General features: G+C 41.4%; 3 protein-coding genes across 7 annotated transcripts in view; 1 reads left to right on the forward strand and 2 right to left on the reverse strand.

Moving 5' to 3' along the window:
- Positions 1–23,474, reverse strand: part of Fgf2 (fibroblast growth factor 2) — a 91,357-nt gene extending 67,883 nt beyond the window's left edge. The window contains exons 1-2 of the transcript XR_005287380.1: positions 23,336–23,474; positions 21,241–21,357 (exon numbers count right to left, since the gene is read on the reverse strand). The gene's annotated coding sequence lies outside the window, so the exon portion shown is untranslated. The remainder of the gene's footprint in view (positions 1–21,240; positions 21,358–23,335) is intronic.
- LOC119826228 (centrin-4) lies at positions 604–26,646 on the forward strand. 2 transcript variants are annotated; one of them, XM_038347363.1, is made up of 5 exons: positions 604–955; positions 24,872–25,018; positions 25,533–25,661; positions 26,137–26,274; positions 26,431–26,646. In XM_038347363.1, the coding sequence occupies exons 1-5, from the start codon at positions 890–892 to the stop codon at positions 26,518–26,520; spliced, it is 570 nt and encodes a 189-aa protein (XP_038203291.1). In that variant the 5' UTR covers positions 604–889; the 3' UTR covers positions 26,521–26,646. The 2 variants fall into 2 exon arrangements, 1 of the variants encoding a protein (XP_038203291.1); XR_005287379.1 differs by lacking the exons at positions 24,872–25,018; positions 25,533–25,661; positions 26,137–26,274; positions 26,431–26,646 and adding an exon at positions 8,057–9,224 and having other exon boundaries at positions 829–955.
- Bbs12 (Bardet-Biedl syndrome 12) lies at positions 12,751–23,526 on the reverse strand. Of its 4 annotated transcripts, none has more exons than XM_038347356.1 (3): positions 23,495–23,526; positions 21,241–21,357; positions 12,751–16,282 (listed from the first exon to the last, which is right to left on the reverse strand). In XM_038347356.1, the coding sequence occupies exon 3, from the start codon at positions 16,264–16,266 to the stop codon at positions 14,161–14,163; it is 2,106 nt and encodes a 701-aa protein (XP_038203284.1). In that variant the 5' UTR covers positions 16,267–16,282; positions 21,241–21,357; positions 23,495–23,526; the 3' UTR covers positions 12,751–14,160. The 4 variants fall into 4 exon arrangements, with proteins under 4 accessions (XP_038203284.1, XP_038203282.1, XP_038203283.1 ...); XM_038347354.1 differs by having other exon boundaries at positions 12,751–17,875; XM_038347355.1 differs by lacking the exon at positions 23,495–23,526 and adding an exon at positions 23,086–23,207 and having other exon boundaries at positions 12,751–17,875.
- Positions 26,647–27,750: the final 1,104 nt, after the last annotated feature.

Consider the following 27,750-nt stretch of genomic DNA (forward strand, 5'->3'; position numbering starts at 1 on the left):
AATCAAGCAAGGTTCCCTCACGGTAAGTGTGTTATGTCAGAAACACAGACAAACATGTTTGTGTCTTTCTGGCAAATCATGTCAGAATTTATTTATTGATAGATATTTTTAAAGATTTAAAAAATACCATGTTAATGTCTGTGTTTCTGTGTGGGGATACGCACATGAATGCAAGCACACACAGAAGCTGCAAGAGGGTATTGGGTCTCTTAGAGCGGGAGTTACAAGAGGTCATGGGCCACCCAATGTGGGTGCTGGGAACTGAACTTTCCCCTGCAATAGCAGGATGCAATCTTAACCAACGAGCCATCTCTAGCCCTCAAAATTTACTGAATAGCAATTAATTTAAAAGGTACAGTGGTTTATTGGTTGTAATTTTCTATATAATCCTGACTTCCTGGATAACCAGTACAGGCAAACTATGTTCTTTTATTCTAATCTTAATTACTAATATTAACTCTTGGGTCATACATTACATATCACAGAGTAAATATATCTATATCTACATCTGTAGGTTTCACAATGGTTTTAACGGGAAGCGGCCACAGCAGAGTTCAAGGAGCACCAACAGGCCCAAGAAGCAGAGCAGAGGAAGCTGACAGAGTCACCGTGAGAACTAAGGCAAAAGAGCCCTGTTAGACATCTGCCAGAAACTGTGTGCTGCAGGATCAAAGTCGAGCCGAGACTCGGGGTCTAATCGGATAGCAGAATCAAGGCCTGTGGAAGTCACAGGGGCAAAGGGCAATGCTGGGTCCAGATGGACAACAGCTTGAGTTCCCACATCAACAGCAGGAATGGAGCCAGCCAGAACTCTCTGCCTGCGGTTTCTCGACAAATGCATCGAGTTCTTAGATGACATATCTGTGTTGGAAACTGCCACTGCAGGGCCATGTGTCTTCCTCTTCCCCGAGGTCAGGTGAGGGGGTTGCATCCCTTCCTTGGTCTGGAACACTTGGTAAGTTATTAGGCCTGGTTTTCCTGATAAGATTGTAATACATCCATGCGCTCATGTGTCCCCAACTGACTTAATAAGTTATAAATCGGCAACTTATTCCAGAAGTAAGTTCCCAGTCTGTGCCTCCTAAATAGTATTTATATCCTAAGGTGCGGAGCTGGCCTGTCTCTATGTTTACACTCGAAATGGAGCCACGTTGCTTGTAACATGGAGAAACGCAGGGCAAGGTGCAGCCTGAAAGCCAGAGACAGTTCTGATGGGAAGCTTTACTACAGCAGCAGCTGAATGGCAAAGGGCTAGGGAGCAGCAGAATGACTGACTGGTGCTGGAAAATCTCTCAAGAGAGTGGGTGGTGAAGGAGAGAAGGGAACTGGAGTCGAAGGAGGTGGTTTGAAATACTGAAGCCCCTAGGTATGCTGTAGGCCTGGGGAGAAGACCACAGGAAGAAGAAAACACACATGAAGGTGTCAGCAGGAGCAGAGACCAGGACAGGACTCTACAATGTAACCAACAGCAGCCTGAGGACTTCCAATTTTTTTTTGTTTTAGGGACCTCAGTTCAGGTAGAACCAAATCTCTGGCTTCATATTTCTACAGAAAACTATTTCAGGACAAGCCAGTATGAAGCAGAGACTTTGAGCGTAGAGGAAGGGTTAAGAGAAGAAAAATACTTAGAACACACTCTTTTTAAGGGTGGGCTTCTCTAGCTCTAGGGCCCTTTTCGGTTTCTTCTCCCCCACTCCCCCAGGTCTCTGGGTGAGGCCTATAGTCTCTGTAGCCAAATGATGTCTAAGCAGTAATCTCTTCAAAGAACTTGTTTGCTGAAGATTCTCCAAGGGATCTGCACTGTCTTCTACATCTCTGGCTCCTCCCACCCTTCCTGCCCACAAGTCTTGCCACTTTTAACACTGCCTCTGCATAGAGGGACAGTTTGTAACTCTTTTAGGCAAGGGGCCTGAGTCATTGCCCATGGTACATATCTCACACCAAGCCTCACAATTTTTCTGCCACTTGTATCCAAACTTCAGCCTCCTGCAGAGTCCACACTAAACAATACTCGATCTGTCTTTCCATTTCCCCCACCAAATGGCATCATCTTGAACTCCTCCACCAAGGTCTGTGGCTTCCATTCTATTCTAGCTTTATGTCAGTTATTTCCATCAGTACCCTGCAAGGTCTTGGTTAGCCTGATAACCCTCTTCCTATATAACTGGTTACTCAGAGGCCACTACCGCACACACTGGTGGAAGGTTACTGAATTAGGAAATACCCTCAAGTACACAGGACACAGGGAACCTGAGTGTGGGAGTGGGTGCGGGGCAAGATTCATAGTCTCACAAATGCCTTTCATACATATTTGAAAAACTTGAGTTAACGCCCACATCACACATTAATTCAAGATCCTGTTAGCATCACTGACAACACACGAATCAAAATGCAGAGAGTTTATATCACTCAGACAATGCTGATTTCCTATCTTTCCTAAACTAGCCCTTTGTTTTGTGATTTTTCTATGTTCGAGTCCCTGAGTGCATGAGTATGTGGAGGCCGAAGGTCTCTTCCTCTGCTCCTCTCTACCTTATTTACTGAGATAGGGTCTTTCACTGAACCCGGAGATCACTGACTGGCTAGGCTGGGTGGCCAGAGAGGCCTCTCCTGCGGCCCCTCCCCTTCCCCAGCATGGCACTGGGATAGATGGGTACCATGCTCAGCTTTCATGTGGGTATCCAAACTCGGGTCCCCGTGCTTGCACAGCAGATACTAGCCAGAGCCATCTCCACAGTCCCCAAATTGCCCCTTTCCATGAGAATTTAAAAAAATAAAGGGACTGGTATTCAAGAGGATTTAAAGTATTATTAAAAGGAACTCTCCATAAAAATATTTTTTGTTTAAAATATAAGAACTGTATGCATTTTTCCATTTTGTTTAAATGTTACCAGTGTGTTTTCAAGAGTATTGATTTTTTTTACATAGCAAATATTAAGCAGATGAGCAGGGGTTACTAACAGAAAATCTGGCTATCAGATTATGTAATATCCAGATGGGAAATGTGTATTTCATTTTATTGGGATGTGGTCTTTACACATCTTTATCTCATTTCCTGGTGAGTCCCCACACCCTTTACTTCCCATTCCAGGTAGACAGTAGATCATCAAAAACCAAGAGTAGGAAGCAAAACCATCTGGAAGGCCTTCCTGATGACTTGAGGTTATGGCAAAGCATAACCAAAAGTGCTTTAAACCAATGCTGGCATGTGAGTCATTGTATCACGTCAAGGCTTGCTCCAGCACCGGTGGATTTTTAAAGATGAAGAGATCAAAATGGCCAGATGTCAAGAAAACAACAACAAAAGCAAAGGACTTTTACAGGAAAGAATATTATAAGCGAAAGAACCCTGGCACTGTTCTTCCATACCGGTCTTGTCAAGATAAACAGAAAGGGGGTGCAGATGAGCTGAGGCCCCATAGCTGATGGTGAGCTGGGTCTCTTTTTACGCATATTCTCCAACCAAATGACAGGTTTCAAATTCTGGCACTGTCCAATGCACTTAAATATACATCCAGGAAAGCAGCAGAGGGAGAGGTCAATTTCCAGTATAATGTTAAATGGTTTTGAATAATCCAGAAAGAAAAGCATAAATTTGAGATTACTGAAATCACCCAGCAATACAGCAATAGGCCAATTTCAGATGCTGGCTTTCTCCTTCTGCATGTTTGACATACAAAGTCCGTGTTTTCTGTTATCCTCTAGGCCAGTGGTTCTCAACCATCCTAGTACTGTGACCCTTTAATACAGTTCCTCGTGCTGTGGTGATCCCCCCCCAGCCATAACATTACTTTTGTTGCTACTTCATAACTAATTTTGCTACTGTTATGAAGAGTAATGTAAACATATGATGTGCAGGAGATCTGATATGTGACTTTTGTGGCCCACAGGCTCTAGCATTAGACACAAGCCAGGTACACACAACTACAAGCATCTGTGGTCATCTGACATGCTCTGGATTTTGCTACCTTTAGTCACACACCCTGTCTACCAAAGATTTGCAATTAAACGCAGTTAGAATAATCCTAAAGTTGTGCTAATACTGCGTTATAGGGTACTTAAGGGCTTAGCTTGAACAATTGGTACAAAAAAAGAAGACAAACACTCTGTTAAAAGTTTTAAATAACAGAAAAGGCTTTAAAAAAAACCCTCAGAGTATTCGTGTTAGATGTACTGTTAACGTGTTAACACTCCTTAGAGAAAAAGATAAAGATACAAGAAAGGAATGCTGAAATGTGGATAAAAGTGACCTACGTAGGAATCACCGATTCCTCCAGCCTCAGTCTTCTTAGCTGTAAAGTGGGGAGATAAAAGGAGGGGATCCAGTTTCTTCTAGCTATGAAAGCATGGCCTCCACAGGCCATCTGAGGGACAAGATGCACTGCTCTGTATGTGATTTTGTTTTCCTTAAATAAAAATAAAATGTATCATTAATAAAAGAGTTGACAGTTTTGTCAATCAGTGATAAAACTATTAAGACAATTAACAAGTAAAGAAAGTTAAGGCTGGGCGGTAGTGGCGCACGCCTTTAATCCCAGCACTCGGGAGGCAGAGGCAGGCGGATCTCTGAGTTCGAGGCCAGCCTGGTCTGCAAGAGCTAGTTCCAGGACAGGCTCTAGAAACTACAGGGAAACCCTGGTTCAAAAAACCAAAAAAAAAAAGAAAGAAAAAGAAAGTTAATATTATACATAATATTATACATTCTTATGTGATAAGGGGAACAGAGAAAGTTTTAAATTGTCATGCTTTTTTTAAAAAAAATAAAATAAATAAAAACTTGCATATAACAATATAAAGTATAGTATACAAGTGGTTAACAGAATAGAGTTCTGGAAATTCATGACACTTCAAAGGGAATGTGTTGCACTTAAAGTGGATTATGAAATCGGTGGCAATGTGAAAGTCAGCTCCACAGACAGAAGCAGGAGTCAGTGCTGAGCAATGTTGAGGCGTACACATACCTCTCTAGAAGGAAGCTATTTTCCAGAACTCAATATTTTATCATCATTTCTGGAAACTGAAGCTCTTAGAAATATGAGAAGAGCCAGAGAAATATGAAAGGTGGTATGAAGTTGGGAGGAAAGGAGCAGAAAGAACCAGTCCCAGCCTGGAAAAGCCATCAACGAAGGAAGAAGCAGAGTCTAAGACTGTCACATTAGCAGAAAGTGGGCAAAGATACTGGCAACAATCATGGAAACTGTTTTTGGTTTATCACTACTAAACCACAACAAAGTTTGCGGGAAATTCCTAAGCAAGAACCCCAGTGTTAGGTATGGATGTGAAATGCCCGCACAGGCTTGTCTGTTAAACTCTTGGTGGTGGTGTTCTTTGAGAGGTTGTGGATCCTTCAGGACAGGGATATATCTAAGAAAGTGAGTTGGTTGGGAAGCCAGCCTGCGAGGTTATAGTTCCACCCCACTGCTAGCCAGTATCTCTGGGTTTTGGTCAGAAAGAGGAGTTCCAGTCACCTATACCACAACTATGAACTCCACTGTATTTTCCCCACCTCGGTAGTGTCAGCTCAAACCCTCCCTCAAGATGCTCTTGTCATGCCTTTGTGGTCACAGCAATGAGGAAAATAACCCATATATCTGGTGTGGAAATCCAAGCATCCTTGAGTTTTATCTTGTTCTTGTTTTGATTTATAGAATTGAATATTGAAAAAGTAGATACAAGTTAAAGACAGGCTAGATATTATCTGACCTGCTACCGTAAGGTCCTAAAAGAGAACTGATTTTTACAAGGCAAGCTGTTCATCTGAGTTCAGAGACATTCTGCAAACTTCTCGGTGAAACATTCTGATATTACATGCTGTTTGATGTGGGATGTACTTCTGTATATATGTTGCTTTTATTGACTAATGAATAAAGCTGTTTTGGCCAATGGCTTAGTAGAGTAAAGCCAGGTGGGAAATCCAAGCAGAGATACAGAAAAATAGTAGGCAGAGTCAAGCAGACACCAGCTGGCCACTAAGGAAACAAGACAAGTAGGAAATGAGGTAAATCCATGGCCATGTGGCAATACAAAGACTAACAGAAATGGGTTAATTTAAGACTTAAGAGCTAGGAATATGCCTGAACCATTGGCTAAACAAATGTTGTAATTAATATAGTTTCTGTGTGATTATTCTGGTCTGGGCAGCTGGGAAATAAAAGTGCAGTCTCTGTTTACAAATGACGTCCAAACATTTGGCAAGAATTTCCACATAAAGCCTGAGAGAGTTTTCTCTCTCTCTCTCTCTCTCTCTCTCTCTCTCTCTCTCTCTCTCTCTCTCTCTCCCTCCCTCCCTCCTTCCTTCTCTCTCTCTCCCTTCCTTCCTTCCTTCCTTCCTTCCTTCCTTCCTTCCTTCCTTCCTTCCTTCCTTCCTTCCTTCCTTTCTTTCTTTCAAGAAGGATTCTAGACAGACAAGAACAGAGTCAAGTGCAGCTTCTTGGTAACTGTTTTTTCTCCAGCAGGCTCTGTTTGCTGGCGGCAAGTGGAGGCATGGCTCCTCTAAGAGAGTATTCCTGACTCAGCTTTAGCTGCAAAACGTTGCAGCTCTTTGAAGAGGCCCTGCCATCAAATACTTAAATGGTGTTCATGAGTAGCTGGCAGTATGCTTCTTGGTGGTGGCAGGGACCTTGAAACCCCACAGAGTTGTGGCAATAAGCACGTACCAATAAGCTGCCAGTACCTCTACCATAAAGCTAGACTCTTAGGAAGCTAAGAAATGGACAAATCCAGCCACCAAAGCCACAGCTTTAATCCTAGCCATATTGCTTAGCAAATTTAAGACTCATGTGGTCAGAAAAAGATAAAAGATCTATACAGTAAAGACAGATTTGGATGTAAAAAAAAACCCTCTAAATGGTTTATAGTGTGTTTAAAAATATATGTAAGCTTGGGAGAGAAAAGAAAAAGGATAGAGAAAGTCCTTTTGAAAAAGAAATATAGTCGGGCATGGTAGCACATGCATTTAATCCCAAAACTTGGGAGGCAGGGCTGATCTCTGTGAGTTCAAGGCCAGTCTGATCTACAGGGTGAGATGTGGGACAAAGATACACAGATAAACCCTGTCTCAAAAAAACCAAAAATTAAAAAATAAAAATAAAAGAAATACAGTAAAAAAAAAAGCCACAGAAAGATGGAAAAATCAGAGAAACTAGATACTGTATGTTATTGTGTTTCCTTTGAATTTTTTGACTGCAGAGAGACATTTGATTCTGGGGGCTGCTAAGATAAACCAAAATACATATTTTAAAGGTATCTTGATTTCATAATTTGAACCTAAGGATGTGTTACTTTGGAAAAGAGGTTCTACTTTTGTTTCCACAGAAGATGGGAATCTGTGGATTCCTTTCAGGCTAATGTGGTTTGATGGAAAAATACCCCCCTCAAAGGTCTCCGTGAACCCTAAAAATACTTCATTCAACAAACAACAGAAAGCAGTTGGGAGAAAACTATGTTCAAATTCCCAAAATGATTGTTTATAAATGTTTGTTTTCATTTAAAAGGGGTTGGGTGTAAATGGTTAATAGTCATAGACAATCTCTTTCTATAAAAGGCGGGAGATATGATACAGAAATGAATATTTTACATTGGTAAGAACTTTGGTTTATTGACACAAATTTATGATCAATTTTGTTATTTGTATATTTCTACTCTTGTTTAAGGTATGATTATACAGTTCATTTAAAAATGTAATATATAATTAAAATACAGTTATAACCATCTATAATAATCAAACTTTTAGTTACATTAGTTATATATAGATATACAGATATATTTCAGTTAGATAGATAATCTTCAACACTTCAAAGACCTACAAAATATGGCATTTGAAGGTTTTAAGAACTTAGACTTTTCTTGACAGTGAGACATGCCTGCTTCTAGAAGCAACAATTTTCAGAGAGGTCGCTGGGCATTGAAGAAACTCGTTACGGAATTTGCCTTCAATGTGACCAGGCTAGTCATTTGGGCAAGAAACTGCTCTTGCCTAGACTGCTTGATGGTATGCTGTATGAACTGGACATGCAAAACCAACAGAAAAGTGACTACTGAACTTTCCAAAAACCAGGATGTTCCTTTAGGGTTCCTGCTTCACAAAAGAAACTGCCAGACATTCTGCAGGACACAGAAGAAAGCAGCTGATGAACTCGGCCGACACAAGGCCAAACAGATCTTCACACTTCCTGCCTCACTGAAAAGTCAGCTGGACATTATGGGCCTATAGGCTGAAGATGGAAGCCCAAACATTACAAAAATACTTTGGGTGACTGGCAACAAGATGTCTCTGTCAATTCAAGAACTTTGGAAGTTGCTTACAATGAACTGCCTGTTTACTTAGGTAATATTATATCCTTTTGGAGTCTTTGATGAAGTTAAAGACTAGACAGTTATAGTTTTCTTTAGCTATAATAAAAAATAAATTAGATACGAAACTTTAGACTCACAAAGATAGATGATAGAATATTTTCTTTAATTTTTGCCTAATACAAACAGACTAAATATTGTTACTGTAATTCTTTCTTAGTAACTTTTGTTATATGTAATTTTACTATGTTAAAGTTAAAATGTTCCTTTTATTTAGACAGAAAAAGGAAATGATATGGGATGGCCTTCTGTATACATGTTGCTTTTATTGGCTAATGAATAAAGCTGTTTTGACCAGTGGCTTAGCTGAGTAAAGTCAAGCGGGAAATCTGAGCAGTGATACAGAGAAAAAGTAGGCAGAGTCAAGCAGACACGAGCCAGCAAGCCATGGAAAAAACAAGACATGTAGAAAATGAGGTAACACCACAGCCACATGGCAATACATAGGCTAATAGAAATGGTTTAAGATGTAAGAGCTAGCTAGAAATACACCCAAGCCATCTGCCAAATAGCATTCTAATTAATATAGTTTCTGTGTAATTATTCCTCTCTGGGTGGCTGGGATATGAAAGTACAGTCTCTGTTTACAATTACCTACTATCAAAAGTTGCTATCATCTCTCAGTAAACTTTCTGTGTTATATGCTAAAATGGAATCTTCGTCAGTCTCTCCTTCATTATCAGGAGGAGGTTGAACTTCTTTTAACCATTTCTCGTCTTTCAAAAGGACAAATAATGAATATGTAGGACAAAATGATCACAAAGTTAGTTCATCTTGTACCCAACACCAGGTAAGGAGTCTGACCAGGCAGCTCCTATAACTTGTCTTGTTTTCCTAGTTTTCTTCCTCCCTGAAACAACAGCTAACCCCGAGCCTAGCCCTTTGGCTCAGAAATTATAAAAATGGTCTTAGTGAGTTTATTAAGAATATATATATATATAAAATCTAAGTAATATATATAATCTAAGTAATTTTATATATATATATAATTATATATATATATATATATATATATATATATATATATATATATATAATTCTCCAGCTTAAACACTCATTTCAATGGTTTTTAGCCCATCTACTGTTGAACAACCACCATTATTATATAATCCTAGAATGCTCCCATCTCCCTTCTGAACCCCTGGAAACTGGCATTTATTAACAAAAGTGGCCATCATTACTGGCACTCTTCTGGGTGTTTTGCCCAACCTGAGGCTGGTGCACTCCACATGCTGTCAGAAACCAACATGTTTCAAAGGAAGCCTACGGAGCTCAGTGAAGGCTTTCCTAACTGTACTCCCAAACACCATGCCAGTGGTTTTCTGTTTTGTTTTGTTATTAGTTTGTTTGTTTGGATGCTTTTTTATTCTTTTTGTTACACACTAGTATTAGCTATGGAGAGAACAAATTGCTTCTGCGAGGCTAGGGATGTGGCTCAGCTGCCAGAGCGTTTATCTGGCAAGTACACAGCTCTGGGTTCCATGTCTAGGACCACACAAAGTGGACATAGTGGTGTACACCTACACTCCCAGCACTTGCGAGGTAGAGACGCAAGACCAGCATAAGGTCACCCTTATCCCTTCATCAAATGTGAAGAGCCTAGGATACCCACAATGCTGCCTTAAAAACAAACAGAAACAAAACCCCCCAATCAACTGTATGTATTTCCTCCCCAGAATAAGAAAGGTCACTGGCCCTGAGCAGCTGTAAAATCAGGTAACCCTGCTGCACAGACAAAGCTAAGCTACTGCAGAAATCCTACCTGCCCAGAAGGCTCCAGCTCAAGAGTCAGGCTCTGGGTCTGGGTTCTAAAGTTGGACAGATGCCCCACCAGATTCTTATTCTCCTGAAACACGTTAGGAAACCTGTGGTTATTTTACTCGAGCAAGAGATAAAGGAAAAATGTATTATATCTACATTGGTCTCCTTCCCCCCCTCCTTGCAGACAAGATCTTTCCATGTATCCCACGTGATCCTCCTGCCTCAGTCTCCTGAGGGCTGGAATTGTACTGTTACACCTAGTTTGTCTTAGGTCTAATTTGACATTTATTCCATAGTGGAAACATATTGGGAAACAGCTTTTCCCCACTTCCTGCTCAAGAGGTCAGCACAGGAAACAGTTCTGCCCAAACCACACTGCTCAACATTGCTAATAGGTCAGGAACGTCTTAGCTTTCTTTAATTCTTGCACCATGTTTAAAGGATTTTCTTCAGAACACCAGATAAACACATTGGAAAAATTTCTAATGCAATTACCAAGATGGAAAAAAAATTCAGAAAAGGCAAACAAACGTCAGAATAGTCTGAAACAGACTGAATGATGGTTGCGGTCTAATAGGCACAACTTCACACTGACACACAGACGTGGACGTCAGAGCTGGCACTCCACTCTTAGGAAATATTCCTGCTATTTGCTACTGTGGGCGACAGCCAAGGGTAAGGTTTAGCTCTTTACACAGTATGGATGTCCTTAGCTCACAATGAGTTATATTTCGATGAACTATGGCAACTGGAAGCTTTGTGTGCATTTAAACACCTAACCTGCTTACCATCATAACTGAGCTCTCCTAACCATGCTCAGAAGGCAAAACCATTTAACACGAAAGACCATTTTGTAGAAAAGAATACATCCTGCAATTATCAAATGCCTGCTGGAGGAACAGACACATCTTTGCAGTTAAGAGTACTTCTGGCTTTTCCAGAGAACCCAAGCTCAGTTCCTAGCCTCCAAATATCACAGCATTAAGCTCACTCACATTTTCAAGTCTAGCTTTATTTAAGGAAAAAAAAGCTCTATTTTTTTACCCCTTTAAATGAGCTTTACTATAACTAAATCAGCATTAGAGCTGGAGATCATAGTAAGGGTAATGCAGTCAACTGTCATTTCAAGGCCTGGGAGTATTTTGAGGGAACTCAATTCACTTTCCCAAGCCAAGGCTTGCTCACGGCAGAGGAAGGCCTCCCAAGCAGGGAACAAAGAACTGCCCACAGAACCCCGGTTAATGAATGCCCTGCAGACTGGTGCTACCCTCTTCTGAAACAATCTCCTTTCTTTTTGGGGGTTTTAAACATGACAACAAATTTGGGGATCACAGGAGAGGAAGTCTGCCACCTACAGGTCAGAGGAAAGAAGGCATCCCTAGGTCTTTTTAGAACAAAGTACTGACAAGTACTGAGTGTTCTAAGAGTGGCTTCAGGAGGGTAACCAGGGGCAACACAGCAGGAGGCTTTGGAAAAGGATGCTGCCTTCACGTTTCTGCTGTGTTAACTTTTTCACTAACACGCTGCACTGTGTTTTGTGCGGCACTGCATTCGTGGTGGCCACAAACAGATAAACAAATGAATAGCTGAACACTATGAATCCCCGGGTTTAAAAAAAAAAACAGAAATGGTAATGTGGACTCTTTTCCATACCCCCAGCATTTCCTTCTCATCGCTACGAATTATCTGAAGGAGCAACAAAAACCTAATATTGTGGGTAAATACTAGAAAAGGTTTAGGTTCTTAATTCATATAGTCTACCAAGATAAAGTCCAGATGAACTATGTATATATAAGCTTGGGAGAATTAACAGTCTTTATGAGACTGCAATGAAGTCTTAAAGTTGCAAAGATCTCTCTACATCTTCTGTTGTAGATATCTGTATAGCATGTGAATATGTATTTGCTATGATTGGTGTGACAAAAGACTGAACAGCCGATACTAGGCAGGAGGTATAGGTGTGATTTCTAGGGAGAGAAAGGAAGAGGAGGAATCTAGGCACACAGAAGGCAGGGGACACAGAGAGGAAACAAGGTGCAAGATGGAAGAGAGGTAACGCTACATGATAGAACACAGATTAATATAAATGGGTTAATTTTAAGTTAAGAGCTAGTTAGGAACAAGCCTAAGCTATAGGCTGAGCTTTTATGATAAGTCCCCATATCATTATTTGGGAGCAGGCTGGTGGGACAGAAAAAGACTTGTTACAGTCTTCCAAACCAGGGCTGGCTGAACAGAGAACTCACATAAACAGGTAGTGGCGAGTCACTGTGAGGGAGTGACGGCGGCACCACTGACCTCTTAAGAATATTAGGTAAAACACTGAAAGATTAATCCATAGAAGTAGGCAATTTGTAATATGTACAACGGATGCAAGATTAATAAAAACTCAGGGTCAGAAATTGGGGTTCAACCTGAAGATCCAGAAAGCAAAACAGCCAGTCACTGGCTCTTACCTCGACCTCAATCTGAAATGGCGACCCTGCCTCCTAGAACCTCAGAATGAGACTGTGTGAGAGCTGTCTCTCCCATCTCCCACCCTCACCCCCATTTTATATTCTTCTCTAGGGCTGGGATTAAAGGCGTGCACCACCCTATGGCAACTAGGGTGGCTATTGGGATTAAAGGTTTGTGTTACCATAACCTGGTCTGTAAGGCTGACCAGTGGGGCTGTTTTACTCTCAGATCTTCAGGCAGTCTTTATTTATTAAAATACAGTTGAAATGTCACTATATACAGTGATGCCACTTTGTGGTCAAAATGTATTTACACAGACATGTAAATTTAAGAAGCCTTAGAAAACCATCCCCTAAATGTTAACAGTGATTATACTGGTTGTGGGGATTGAAAATGAAAGACAAAAAAGACCAAGACAGTCCTGTAAAGGTGTGCTTAAAGAATAATGGAAAGAAGGCAGGCACGGTGGAAATATCTGGGATGGTCTGGAAAGTGTGGTCTTACTGGAGAAGGTGTGTTGCACTGGGTGAGATCACTGCACTATCCCCTCAACTCCCCACCTCCTACTAGTGGACCAAGATGTGAGCTCACAGATGTCACTGTCATCATCCCCTCAACTCCCCACCTCCTACTAGTGGACCAAGATGTGAGCTCACAGATGTCACTGTCATCATCCCCTCAACTCCCCACCTCCTACTAGGGGACCAAGATGTGGGCTCACAGATGTCACTGTCACCATGCTTTTGTTCTGTCGTCATGGGCTCTGACTCTCTGAACCACAAAGCCAAATTAAAGTCTTTCATAAGTTGCCCTGGGTCTGTCTTATTACAGCAATAGAAAAGTAATTGAGACAGCATCTCCATACTTACTATAGATGCAAAGAATATAAAGATATCTCTATACTTACTATAGATGCAAAGACTATAAAAGCTTGACCAATCTTTATCTAGTCCATGTCCATGGCTGTTTTGACTTAAGCACTGTTGAAGGATGTAATCACTCCTGTTGGACAAATAAGTGGACTTATTTCTGCTTTGGCAGTAAATATCACAAGTTCAGCATTTGTCTTACAAGAGAACACCCTTTGTTCCAGGTCCTGCCACTGGCCCTCTGTGATGCTCTTGTTGGACAGAAAAGCCAAGGAACTGATAAAACCAACACAATACTCTGAATGCAGAATCTGCCATGATTGGCAAAAGCGCTCTGCTTCTAATCCAGGGGTATCCTATAGCACCTGTGAAATAAGAACAGGCTACTTTGTTAGCTTATAAATAGAGTAAAATTCAGAACTGTAGCTACTGATAGACATCAACTCATTCTTGGCAATTGCTAATAATTTAGACACTATGATCTGACTATATTTATTACAACTGGAGAAATGGTTAAAAGGTTAAGAGGGCTTGCTGCTCTTGCACAGTTGGGTTCCAAGCACCAACACTGGTCAGCTTATAAACCCACAACTACGATTTCAGGGGATCTGGTGCCTTCTTCTGGCCTCCCAGGACATGCATGCACATGTACACGTGCACTCCCACACACTTTAAAATTTATTAATACGATACTGCTTATTTCCCAAAGATTTAGCTGACCCTACAAAAATAAAACTCCATCTAATTCCTGTGAGTTTATCTGTGTGTGTTCGAGTCCAGTAATTATTTCACTGTCTGTCTGAAGCACTAAGAGCACTAAGTCCAATGCTCGGTGCCAGGCTTCAGTCTTTGGGGTAACAGTATCATAAACTCTTGGAACTAGCTCCAGGTTATCTGAAATACCTGAATGAAAAAGTTCACTACTTAGTTTACTGTATTTACTCAAGACATAAGATGAAGGGGAGCCAGAGTTGGTGGCCTTTTGTACATGACGTTGAATGCATGTGCTGGCTTCCACTGCTGATGGGTGAGTGGCAGTGTTACACATGACAGCTGACAGGTATTCATGCCACCCACTTGCCATGCACTTCAGCACAGTAGGTCTATAGACGGACAGAGATGAGGCCATCCAAGAGGAAGAATCAGGAAGCCATCCTGAACAAGCATTATCTTCTTTATTTAAAGGTTGTTCAGCAAGAAGTTGAAGATGACTAAGACATAAAAATTCAACAGCACCACCTCCAAGGAAGACCTTCTCCTCTTTTAGGGCATGAGATAAACGATATACACAAGACCAAAACCTGTCTTCCTTGGCTTCCATCTGAGCACTTACTGGGCTGGCGAGTACGGCTGTAATCAAATTAATTCTTTCTGTTTTTAACAAGACTGCCATTCTGTTGCTCCCGCACACCTCATGAGGACTTGTCCAGGAGGTCACGGAAACCTCAGAGCCCACACAGTCTTCATTCACTTGTGTAACATAGGCTACTGGTGCTGCTCTTGTAGCCTCTGCAAACGCTTGCAACACACTGCCATTCACTGACCCAATCACCAGCCGCTTACTGTGCGTGCATTTTTCAGTTAGGTGCTCAGATACATTTCCTTGTACCAGGACGAGGTTCACATTGAACTGGGTTAACACCTGCAACACACTTTTTGCCCACAGTTCTTCTGCACTATCTTCTGGAAGCTTCCCACTATCTAACTTAGTCTTAATATTTACGGACTTATTAAATCCCAGGTGGCGGTAACTCTCTGTGAGGTCACCCTCGATGAGAATCACCCGGAAAGGTTGATCCTGCAATTCCTTTATCAGAGCAAGACTAGACATGGGTACGACAGTGACATATCCTAAACAAACACAAGAAGAAGTTTCAGGTAAGCCGGGGAGACAGCAAGTGAGGAGTTTTGAAACATCAAACACAAATGGTGCCTTATAGTTGTCTTGCTGCAGGTACACACTCTGCCACTGCAGTCTCACAGCTGCTTCTGCCAATGCCATGCTGCTGTGGTCTCCATGGCTCAAGCCGATTGCTAACTCCACCAAAGCTTTACATGAAGAAGTTTTAGGAGTTGATCCACATTGTTCTAGAAATCCATCCGGTCTGCTTATCCCATGGCTATTATCTGTCCTATTAAAATGCCTACTGTGAGTTAATGCTGACTTTCTGTAGAAGGAATCTGCATGCAGGCTGTTTCGTAGAGTCTGTGGTATGTGTTCTTCTGTTTCAACCTTAGCCTGAGTTTCGAAGAATTTGGGTGATGCAGCATGTCTCTCAGAAAGACTGTAAAAGGACAATAACTGAGACGTAGCATCTTTGAAATTATGCTTTCCCTGTAACAACCTGGGACCTGAAGGACACAAGTTGACATCAACTGTTTCAAGTTTGTAAACTATACTTGAGTTGTCCATGTGGTCAAATACATTGCATATGGGTACTTGAAGGGAAACTACTGCTTCGATGCAAGAGTTCAAGCCTTCGGACATTGCTGACACTATTACTGTGGTGGGAACACCCAGATGGAGACATTCTTCTACAGCTCTGCTCCATGCACCAACAAGAAACAAGAGAGTGCTGGTTCCAATTCTATATGCACCATGCTGTGCTTGAACTGCTTCATTGAGAAGCTGCCCCACTGCACAGGTTAAATCCAAACCTTCAAGAAGTCTGACTGTTGAGCTGATTAACACACTTTCATGACACTCTGCATCTGTAATAAACTTGGTGGCTTTGACTGGGCCTAGGAAACTTCTTCCTGTTTGTGCAAATGATGAAAGCTGTTGAAGTCCCATGTGCCTTCTTTTGTTTATGACGCTGAAAGCCATCACCACGAGTAATTATCTGCAAATAAATGAACACTTGAAACTTTGCTGGGAGACTGATGACAAGGGCTCCATAAAGAGAAGAAAACACAGCTCACACTTTTGGACAGAGTTTCAATTACTGTGATCAGTGTGATGATGCAGAAGAGTAAATCAAGGGTGTGGGGCAGGGTGGTGGCGGGAGGGCTGACCACTCCACATGGCAGAGGAAATGGAGAGGAGTACAGACAACAAGCAAGGCTTCCTGAAGGCAATCTGCAGAATGAGACTTACAACGTTTGTGCTACGATTCTTTTGAGACAGGGTTTATTATAAGGATGGTCTTCAATGTGTGATCGCCCTGTCTCCACCCTGAAAGTGCTAGAATTACAGGTGTGTTCCTTCATGTCATCTGCAGGATAACGGTGCAAAGTGAGCAAGGGGGCGGTAGTGAATGTACAACTATGTTAAAGAAAAAAAGAAAAAGAAAAGGAAAGCACTGTGTGCTAGGAGTCATACAAGAAGTCTGGTATTATGAGAATATAGCATACATGGCAAGGAGTTGAAGGACCTAAGGCTCCAGTAGAGGAGGTTATGAGGATATTTGATGTTATTCTAAGAAATAAGCTTTATCCTATAATGGAAACCACTTGTGTTAAGAGTAAGAAATCACTTGATGTAGTGTTTGAAAGCTTATTAAACCTGAGCCCAGGCTTGAATTTTGCTCTACTGCTAACAGGCAGCTAGCCCTTCAGTTTACACATCTGGGAAATGAGACTAATCACAGAAGCTACTTCACAGCTAGCATGAGGAGACAGTGCTCAGAACAGTGGAGAGCACAGTTTTATGTATGTTCAGTTATATTGCCATCCTTGTAAGTTTGACTGACTAGCTAAGTACCAGACTCAAAATAAAACAGCCACTTAGTCTTCTAAAATTATGAAGCCAGATAATGGAGAGAAAGATTTGGGAATTGATTACATTACGAAGGAAAAAAGGGTACTATTTAAAGAGAGATCCAAAGGCAATTGGAATTACTCAAGATAATATTTTAGAAGTCACCTCCAAAATGAATATTATCAAGAGACCAAGAGAAAGATTATTAGTTCAATACTAAAATGTTTGAACTATGGTGCTTTCTTATTTTTTTTTAATTTTTTTTCTTTTGGTTTTTTGAGACCAGGTTTCTCTGTGTAGTTCTGGCTGTTTCAGAACTCATTCTGAAGGGCAGGTTGGCCTTGAACTCTAGAGATCAGCTTGCCTCTGCCTCCTGAGTGCTGGGATTAAAGCTAGGAAAAAAGGTGTGAACCCAGCTAACAATGGTGCTTTCTAACTAAAAAACCATCTATAATAAAACTACTGCCTGAGGATGTGTGAACTCCATTAGGTGAGGAACTGAAGCTAGATGATACTATAAGGCTTTCACGATTCTTTGAATATTTTTAATCAGAATCTTGTTCCAATGCAGATTGTAACTCTGGTAGATTTGTTTCTGAACTAGCGACACTCATCTGTGCAAGGGAAGAGCGCCACGGTCCACACATCCTTTAGGCTTGAGCACAGGTTGTATTCCTCCACAACAGCTTCCTACAGGCTTTCAAGGACTAACAACGGTAGAAAGGATGAGCTGGCCCTGCAATAATTACGGCATTATATGAACTTACTCCCAAGTCCCTTTTTGTCAATGAAATTTTCTGCGTTATATAACACTTACAACATACTCACATATTCCTTGATAACATCAAAACATTATATTAAAATATAGCCTCGGACTCAACTTGAGCAATCCTTAGATTCATCGTATCTACCTGGCCTTACTTTTTCTGTCCGTCACCTCCTCCCCCGTATTATCATCTCCCTACTAAACTCTAAAGTCAATGATTTCCATCACTCTATCCATCACATCCTCTAATCCTCTCTCTCTCTCTCTGACTTCATCTTACTCACCTCGAAAGGCTATTGATCTTGATAAAAATGAAGTGACCTTAATTTAAAGAATACAATTTAGATTTAGCACATCCACAATGTTATATAACTGCCACCTCTATCTTGCTCCAAAAGATTTAACAGTCACAAAAGAAAATCTGAAAGCTGCTAAGCAGTAACTCTGTTTCTTTCTGTAACTGGTAATTGTTAATTTGCTTGCAGTCTGTTTTGACCTATTCTTGGTATTTTATATAAAACCAATCATGAAATATGTGACCTTTCTACATTTTATTTAGCCTATTTTTGGGGTTCTTCCACATTTATTACTGAACAATAATTCACTTAGTGGGATAATATTCCTTGGTAGGTACCACATTTTATACACCTATTTCCCCACTGCTATACATTTGGGTGTATCCACCTTTTAGCTACTGAGTTTGTATGCTTCAGCTGCTGTGAACTTTTCTGTATACGTACATTTTTGAACCTGTTTCTAGATCTTTTAGCTATAAATCTGGAAGTGAAATTCCTGGGTCATTTGGTAACTCTATGTTTAGCTTAGGGAACTGCCCAGATGTTTTCCCAAACAGTAGAGCATTGCCAGTAGCAATGGACAAAGGTTTTGATTTCTCCACATTCTTACTGTATTAGTTTTCCAGGGCTGCTACTCCAGATTACAGGAGGCTACAACAACACACAGTCATACTCGCGAGATGACGGTGCTGCAGGCAGTGCTTTCTCTCGGGACGCTAGGGAAGCATACTTTTTTTTCTCTTCCAACTCCTGGTTGCTCCTGGCATTCCTTGGCTTTTAGTTGCATAACTTTAATATCTGACTGCTTCAATTGTCCTTTTTGTTAATTACAACACCAGTTACTGCACTTACAGACTACCCTGACCCAGTATGACTTCATCTCAACAAATTGCATCTACAAAGACTACTTTCATACAAAACCACATTCTGGGTGGGTATGGGTTTTGTGTGTCTGTGTGTGACAGCACTGCTCAGTCACTAGTACATTCAACAACTTTGCTTCTGTCAGATTTTAAACACATTAGCAGATGTGAAAAGATAGTTCATTGTGGTTTTGACTTCCATTTTCCTAATGACTAAGGATATTAAACATCTTTCCATGGGCCTAGGACATGCGTCTATCTTCTTTGGAGAAATGCCCACTGAAGTTTTCGGCCTATTTTAAGAGTGGGCTATTAAAAGGTTTCCGTTTTTGAGTTGGAAGCATTCTTTACACGTCAGACAGCAAACCCTTATGAAACAACAGCTAACCTCACACTCGTGGATCCAAACAACCATTCATAAGACAATGTTTCAAAAATACAAAAATAAACTCTGCATCTGTTTTGGACATGTAACTTATATTCTGTCATCATTCCTTTAGCAATGAATTATAACAACTATGAAACTAGTGTTTATATTTTCTTAGTTTATTATTATATCTATGTGTGTTGGCTAGATTTAAGTACTCTACCATTTTATATAAAGCACTTATGTATGTGTGGACTTTAGCTTCTATGGTGGAGTCTTAGAATCGTTCCCCTATGGATGGATGTTGAGGGGCTACCCTATCTGATTTGCATACAATCTATTGTTCTATAGGACGTCTCTGCTGTTTGATAATGCTCTTTCACTCAGAAAAACCATTACTTTTGGTTAAGTTCTGAAGCCAGGAAATTTCTGTTTTAAATACTGTTCTTTTAGTGTTGGTAAAATTTAATACTTATTTGTGGATGCTGTGGCTTATGTTCTTGGTGATATATGAAGAATCCATTGCCAAATCCAAGGTGATACATATTTAACCCAGTATTTTCTTCAGAATTTTATCCTTTATTTAGCTTACCGATTGATTTGAGACTAACTTTTGCATATGGTGTGAGGCGGGGGTTCTTTTGCATGTGGCTCTCCAGGTGTCTTGGTACCTCCTGTTAATTGAACTACTTTTTTTCTCGTATGTTCTTAGTATCTTTATCAAAAATGAACTTGCTATACATACATAGGTTTATTTCTGGGCTGTCAATGCAATTGCACTGGAGGAGGTAGTCATTGTATGCCAACACTATATTGTTGCAAAAGATGTAACATTCAGTTAAGTTCTGAAGCCAGGGAATTTCTGTTTTAAATACTGTTCTTTTCTTTACATTTATATTTATAATTTGTCATAATCTGATTTTTGGAGACAGTGGTCTATTTCTCCCTTCATGAATATCCAGTTGATGTAGAAAAATTTGTTGAAAGGACAAGTTTAAAAGTCTGGCTGTTTTTCACTGCTAACAAAATTTGGGTTTACCTTGTATAAGATGCTTGAAACATATCATAAATGAAATCACAACAAAAATATAAAGTCGATACTAAAATAATTAACCTATTTGTGGAAAATGAAGCATGATATTGAGTAACACGGGCAAAATCTCCTAACATTAAGTGAAAAGGTAACCCCGTGTAACCATGGCCCAAGTTTACACTGTCAATTCCTGCACCAGCGACATTTTGCTTCACTTCCACCCAACTCATTCGCTCTTCGCTCTTCTTTAGAATCTTCATTTCCCTCTTTCAGACCCCCTGACTGCTTCGAAGCCCTGTAGGGACCCTTGCCTTTTCAGGGTCTATGTCTTTTAGAAGGGTGGGGGTTGTGATAAAAGCTCTGCTTATGGTCTCTTTCTAGATGATAATTAAAGACACCACTCTGTGAGTGGAAAACTACCTGGAACAAGAGGAAAAACCCATAGGTATTTCAAACTCAGTCTGTATGGAATTATGTTACAAAAGGTTTGTCTAGACACAGGATAAATTTCAAGCATCTGCAAAGAAAAGTCATATATAAGAGATATCAACGTTAATATCCAAAAGAGATCTTTTAGCATTTGAATCTATTTCCAGTTTGAGCAATGACTGAAAAATTGTCTTAGCAGTCCTAACTTTGGGAGAAGTCCTAAATGGTTTTGAAGAGGTTGCAAAATGGGCTAATCACTAATACAAACTCAAAATCAGGCTGGGAATAAAAAGGCAGCAACAGTGAAGAGGTTGGGAAGATGGGTGATTTCAAAAGTGATCAAATACCTCTGGTAACTGTTCTCGGCACTGCACCACCACAACCCGACTGTCATCCTGCAGTGCCCCGCGCCTATGACTTCCACAAGCAGCCAATGTCAGAATATTGTTTCCTTAACTTATTATCTGCAATGAGAGGGAGAATCAGATTATTTTACTGGGAGGTTGACTTCAGAAATCTTCTTTCCAAAGACTGTACCTCGCCTTGGCTAACTATTTAGGTTAGAACACTTAGACATGCCTTTCAGGGGTTATACTTTATTTCTTGATGGGTATAACTAGAATTTTCATTATCAGAGCCAAGTTTGATCACCTCCAGTCTACAGCTAACACGATAGTCTAACCACAACATCCCCTGCTTGGAAGCTCTCAGAACAGTCTTCAGCCCTTTGTCCAGCATGGGCACTTCCATGAACGGGAGTCACAACCCTTTTACGCTAGAATCTGAGTCTCCCTAACTCACTCCAAGTAAAGGCCATGTCTTCACAGCACTAAAACCCACGCTTCCTCCTCCCCGACTTATCTGTTCTGCCCTGCTCAGGCCTCCTGCGTGCTTTTAGAATATGTAAGGCATGCTCCCTGCCTCAGTATTTCTACATGTCTCTCCTTTGCAATGCTCCTCTCCAGGAAATCTATTGCCTTAACTATCTTGAAATGCTTCCCCAAATTTCCTGGGAAGTCTACCCTGGTCAACCTATTACAAAACACAACCTTTTCCCTTCCATGTGCCAGATACTGTTTATCTGCTTCAAGGAGATAAACTTTCTTCTTCTCTGAAACTTTACAAAATGAGCATTGTACATCTATGACACACAGGCCAGCGTTTTCTGTTGACACGATTTTCCAGATGACAATTCTAGTCACTGAGACATTCCCGGTATCTACAACACTGCTGACAACTTAGTTAGCATAGGCATTCAGCAAACATTTGACAAGTGCCAGCTCATCCCAAAGTTGAGTATAAATATTAAAGGAGCAAAAGGATGCTACTGCTAGTGTTCCTCTTTCAAGTACCTTTGGACCCCTTAAGTTGGGGCCCGTTGATTGCTTTTAAAGGGGCCTCCTCCTTCAAATGCTAATTAGAACTGTCTCTGAGAAAAACAAAAAAAAACATAACTAAATGATCAACTGCCCCAAATCAAACATCTACTTTTTACTAAGTTTCTTTCAAGCTCACCAGTAGCCGTCACATGTAGCGTATGACATGTAGAGTGCACTGGGTAAATTCAGTAGTTTTATAATGTGTACGGCTTTACTATCTTGCTTAGCTATTATTAAAGTTTTATGTACAGAAGAGTAATGGTCACTTTTCAAGACTGGAGTATCCTAATCAAGGTCTAGAAATTAGAACCTGAACTTAGCATTACTTTTTTAGCTGGCTGTACTGGAAGGTGGATCTCTATGAGTCTGAGTCTACTTAGTGAGTTCTGGGACAACCAGAGCTTCATAGTGAGACCCAGTCTCAAAAAATAATAATAAAATTTAAAACTAGAATATCCAAATTTCTAAAGAAAAGTGATGTAAAATTGGTTTAACTGTAGCAGTCATATATATGTATATATTATTTGTAATGAGTAATATATATACACACGTACATATACGTATGTGTCTATATACATATGTAAACATACATACACATATATAATATTCGTTTCTGGGTTTCAGAAGTTTCTTTAGTGTTAAATATGACTTTGAAAACTGGCCAACTTTCCAGATGAGATACAAATAGATTATCGCTAAATGTTTTAATACTGCTACTTCATTCACAAAATATTTTGAATTTGCATCATCTGAATTCACACTGGGAAAACTTTAGACGGGAAAAAATGGCTTTTAATATCAGGATAAACTTACCTATTCCCCAGGAGCCCAAGAAAAAGAGATTTAAGGACTACAACCTGTGTCTGCGAGGAGAGAAGGCGGCTTTGGGAAATGTGCCTGCTTTACTCAGGACACTAGGAAGCGATTGCTTTGCATTCTCCCGCCGAGGAGAAAGCCTGGCTCTAGCCACCCTCGGTCCCCGGGGACCCCGCGAGGACCCCGAGCGGCGAGCACCCCCCCCACACACACACACCCGGCCCCGTCTGCGAGCGCCACGCAGCACCTCGGGCTTCACACCGCCGCGTGCCCTCGAGCGGCTCTGAGGCGGGAAGGCCGCAGGGCGGTTGCTCCAGTGTGCGGAGGGCCTGAGGACACGCAAGCCAGGGCTCTCGCTCCCACCCTCCCTGCCCTTCCGGCCCGAGAGGGACACGACCGTCCTCACCGCGCGCCGCTCCACACAGCGCCAGAACCCAGCCAGCCCAGCGGCAGCTTGAGAGCAAAGCACTCCTTTCTTTCCATTGGGTGCAATGCCCGTCAATCACGGGAGCGAGTGGGCGGGCCTGCGCACCCTGCGTGCCCTTAGCAACGGCCCGCCCCCAGCGCCAGCTAGGAGTGGGAGGGTGGCTGTTGGGCTGCGTGGGCTCAGGCTGGGGAGCGGGTTGGGGGTCATGGTGAGTTTTGTGGGACCCGGGTGTTCTTCTCAGTTTTCTGACTCTCGTGCCAGGATCCTTGGATGCCCTTAGTGACTAGGCCAGGGGACAGAGATGGGTCGCCCTTTCCGTTTTATCCTCCAACGCCAGCAGTCTATGAGGAATGGTTCACATACAGATATACCACCCCGGAGACAGGGGGGGCGGTGCCCAAACTGAGGAGCTTCCAGATAGCAATGCAAGGACGCGGGCCACCGACAACCAGCGGCCATCAACTCAGCCGCCGAAGGGAAGGGGCCACTGACTCAGTCCTGATGGTCAGGGGTCCACCAACTCAGGCCACTCACAGATAAGGGACCATGGACTCAGATGGCTGCCCTAGGATCTAAGAAGACTACTCATCAAAATTCGCAGCTCTAGAACCAAGAATCCACAGCAAATAACTAATATAAAGCAGGCCGCTTAGATCCACAGCCACCTCCAGGACCTTCTCACTTCCACCTGCTGAGAGAAGAATCTGCAGTGGTTCTGTGGCCCAGCCTTGTGACAGAAAGAAGCAAACAGCAGAAGGACCTTCATCTTCCACACATTAAACCAAACATTCTCATCCAGATCTGTGGAGTAGTTGTTCACCAAAACCAAGGTTTTTCACTTTTGGGCTTCTGTAGCGTAGGACCCTTGCTAGTGGAGAGTTTGAGATGATAATTGTGTTCTCGTAAGCATTCCTCCGGCAAGCACTGTGATACACATGTGAGCACACATTCCTCAAGTTAATACTTTTCCGATTAACTGAGACCAACTGCTTTGTGAGACAACGCCACACAGTTCTATGCTATCTTCCTTAGCTGCTTCCCCCTTCAGAGGCTCTGGTTTTAGGAGGAAAATCTAAATGAAAAAAAAAAAAAAAAAGAAGTAACACCACACTTTCAATCAAGAGATTCATAACCCTACTCAGAGGGCTTAGGCAGGAGGATTGAGAGTTCCAAGCCAGTCTGGGCTCCATAGGAAAACTTTGTCTCAAAAGACAAAAAAAAAAAAAAAAAAGATATTATAACCAAAAGCATTAACAAGGCTGGGGGAGGGGGAGCTCATTCTATAGAAGGGAATGGGATACTTGAATTTGCACATTCCAGTAATATAGTTTTTACCCACTTGTATGCTTATTGCAGGCATCCAGCTATCGAACAACTTTAGACCAATGGAAGAAAAAGGCAGCAAAAGTAGAATTGAGTGATGACCAAAAAAAAGAAATAAAAGAGGCCTTTGACTTATTCGACGTGGATGGGTCTGGAACCATAGATGTGAAAGAACTGAAGGTTCTGGAATTATTTTTAGGACATTTGAAAAACCACACGTGTGTGTGTGTGTGTGTGTGTACGCACGTGTATGTGTATGTGTGCGTGCATGTGTCTGTGTGTGTGCACGCACGTGTATGTGTACGTGTGTGTGCGCACGTGTATGTGTGTGTGTGTGCATGTGTGTGTATCTGTGTGTGTGTGTTTGGCTTGTGGGGATGGAACCCAGGGCTCTACCACTAGACTTGCCCATAACCTGTATCTGTGGTACTCTTTACACCTTGAACGGTAGTCTTCTGACAGGTATGTATGTTTACCTGCCCCAAGTCAACAATACAATATCTTTTAACGTTTTAGTTGTGCCCTTGGTTGATGGGTAAGTCAAGACCCAGAATCATCAAGGTTGTGTGCTCTGTCACAGTAGGATTGGCTCTATGCTCAGATTTTGTTAGAGAACAAAGAAGCTCTTAATTAGTAACTTAAAAGCTCAAAATGAGATCACGGCATGTTAAAATATATTCCCTTCCTGTTGCAGATTGCAATGCGGGCCTTAGGATTTGAGCCAAAGAAAGAGGAAATTAGACAAATGATAGCGGAAATCGACAAAGAAGGCACTGGCACAATTTGTTTTGAAGATTTTTTTGCCATTATGAGTGTGAAAATGGTATAGTCACTCTACTTTTCAAAAAATGATCTCAGAGCCTTGTGCATGTCTGGGTATGGAACATAGAGATTTCGTGGAGGGGTTGGAAATGGGTTTTCACGGGTATGTGGGCTACGATAACACCGCAAGAACAGATGTTTTCACGTTGGTAAAGACTGTAGAGAAGACTTCTCTCGGGAAATACTGACATAGGGCAAGATGGAAGGAGCCCGAACTTGAAGCCTTGTCCCTGGCAATCACTGAGTGCCCACTTTTGCCACTGCCCCTGAAAACACCCCTGGATCTTGGGCCTTGCTGTCTAATGTGCTTCAACGGTGGGTGTGGGCACATCGGAATAATTGTGAAAAGAGCTCGAGGCTGAGAACTCAGCCTTCTGGTACAAATATGCACATACAGCTCTAGAATTATAGACCTACTAAGTCCAGCATGATAGAACAAATAAACCAATTAACCAATGACATTTCATTTCTTAAAGAATGAAAAGGATGAGAAAGAAGAAATACTGAAGGCTTTTAAATTATTTGATGACGATGCTACTGGCACCATATCACTGAATAACATCAAGAGGGTTGCCAAGGAACTAGGGGAAAACTTAACAGAAGAAGAATTGCAGGTAAATCTTGTTTATTTTGTAATTGCGACGTGCGTGTAGTTTCACGTGGTTTGTGTAACTTAGTTGAACTTACACAGTCAAAACAAAAATTCCTGCTGTGTTTCTATCATGCGTTTTTAATGGTTTCGTTCTACCGTGTCATGTTTCGTGTTACAGGAAATGCTCGATGAAGCGGACCGTGATGGTGACGGAGAGATTAACGAGGAAGAGTTTTTGAAGATGATGAAGAAGACCAGTCTTTGTTAGCTCTGCTTTCTGGCTTCTATGAAGTGTGCACAGCTTGCCTGTTAAGCAGTTCAGTAATGTAGTACTTTAACTTATTCATCTCCATTTCTAGTTTATATGCTCAGGTTAGTCCCTTGGTGTCTAATCCATGCAAGAAGTTATGTGTCCCCACCAATGAATGCCATCAAGTCTGTAACAGCAAGAATAAAAAAAAAAAGCATGACTTATTTGAACTTGACCTCCCCCAACAGTATTTTCACATGCTATTTTTAAAGTTCTAGGTTCCAAAGACATTTAAATTTTTATTTTTCAGTTTAATAAACTTGGCTCCCTGGTGTGGTAAGTCCTTCTGTATATGTGTTGCTTTTATTGGTTAATGAATAAAGCCGCTTTGGCCTATGGCAGGGCAGGATAGCGTAAGACAGGAATTCCAAGGAGATAGAGGAGGAAAAAAGGCAGAGTCAGGGAGACGCCATGTACCCACCGAAGGAGACAGAAACCCAGGGTAAACCGGTAAACCACGGTAAAGGCTTGCCGGTAAACCACGAGCCTTGTGGTTATATACAAAATAATAGGAATGGGCTAATTTAAGATGTAAGAGTTAGTTAATAAGAAGCCTAAGCTATTGACCAAGCAGTGTTGTAATTAATATAGTTTCTGTGTAGTTATTTCGGGTCTGGGCGGCTGGGAAGGAGCAAGCAGCCTTTGCCTTCAGCTCCCACATCCCAGTGAAATTGTTTCTAACAAACATGAAAGCAGTATTTTCCATTATTTCCTTTTGTGTGACTTTAAAAAAAACTGACAAATTTGTTTTGTTAATAATTTCTTCAAATATGTAAATTATTAATAAAACTACTGACATTCATTGTTTCAAATTTTCTTCTAGTAATTACTGCTGTGTTTTGAAGGAGACTCTCTACCCCAGTTCAGGCAACATGGTAATGGGTTCTTTAAGAGATGAGGCCATTAGAGTCCCTCCTTTATTAATGAGGTTAAGACACCTTTAAAGAGTCTGCAAGCCTTATGGGATGACTCAGCAGGTCAGACAGGTGTCACCATGCCTGACAACCTGAATTTGGTCTCACATGGTGGAGGATGAGAACTGGCTTCCAGAAGCTATCCTCTGATCTCCACATCCATGTTACAGTACGTGAGCTCACATAACACGTAAATATAATTTAAATTTATTATTATGTGTATGGGTGTTTTACATATATGTCTGTGTACCACTTGAGGGTCTGGTGCTGACAG

This window comes from Arvicola amphibius, chromosome 11 (assembly GCF_903992535.2).
Source record: "Arvicola amphibius chromosome 11, mArvAmp1.2, whole genome shotgun sequence".
In the NCBI taxonomy this organism is placed as follows: Eukaryota; Metazoa; Chordata; class Mammalia; order Rodentia; family Cricetidae; genus Arvicola; species Arvicola amphibius.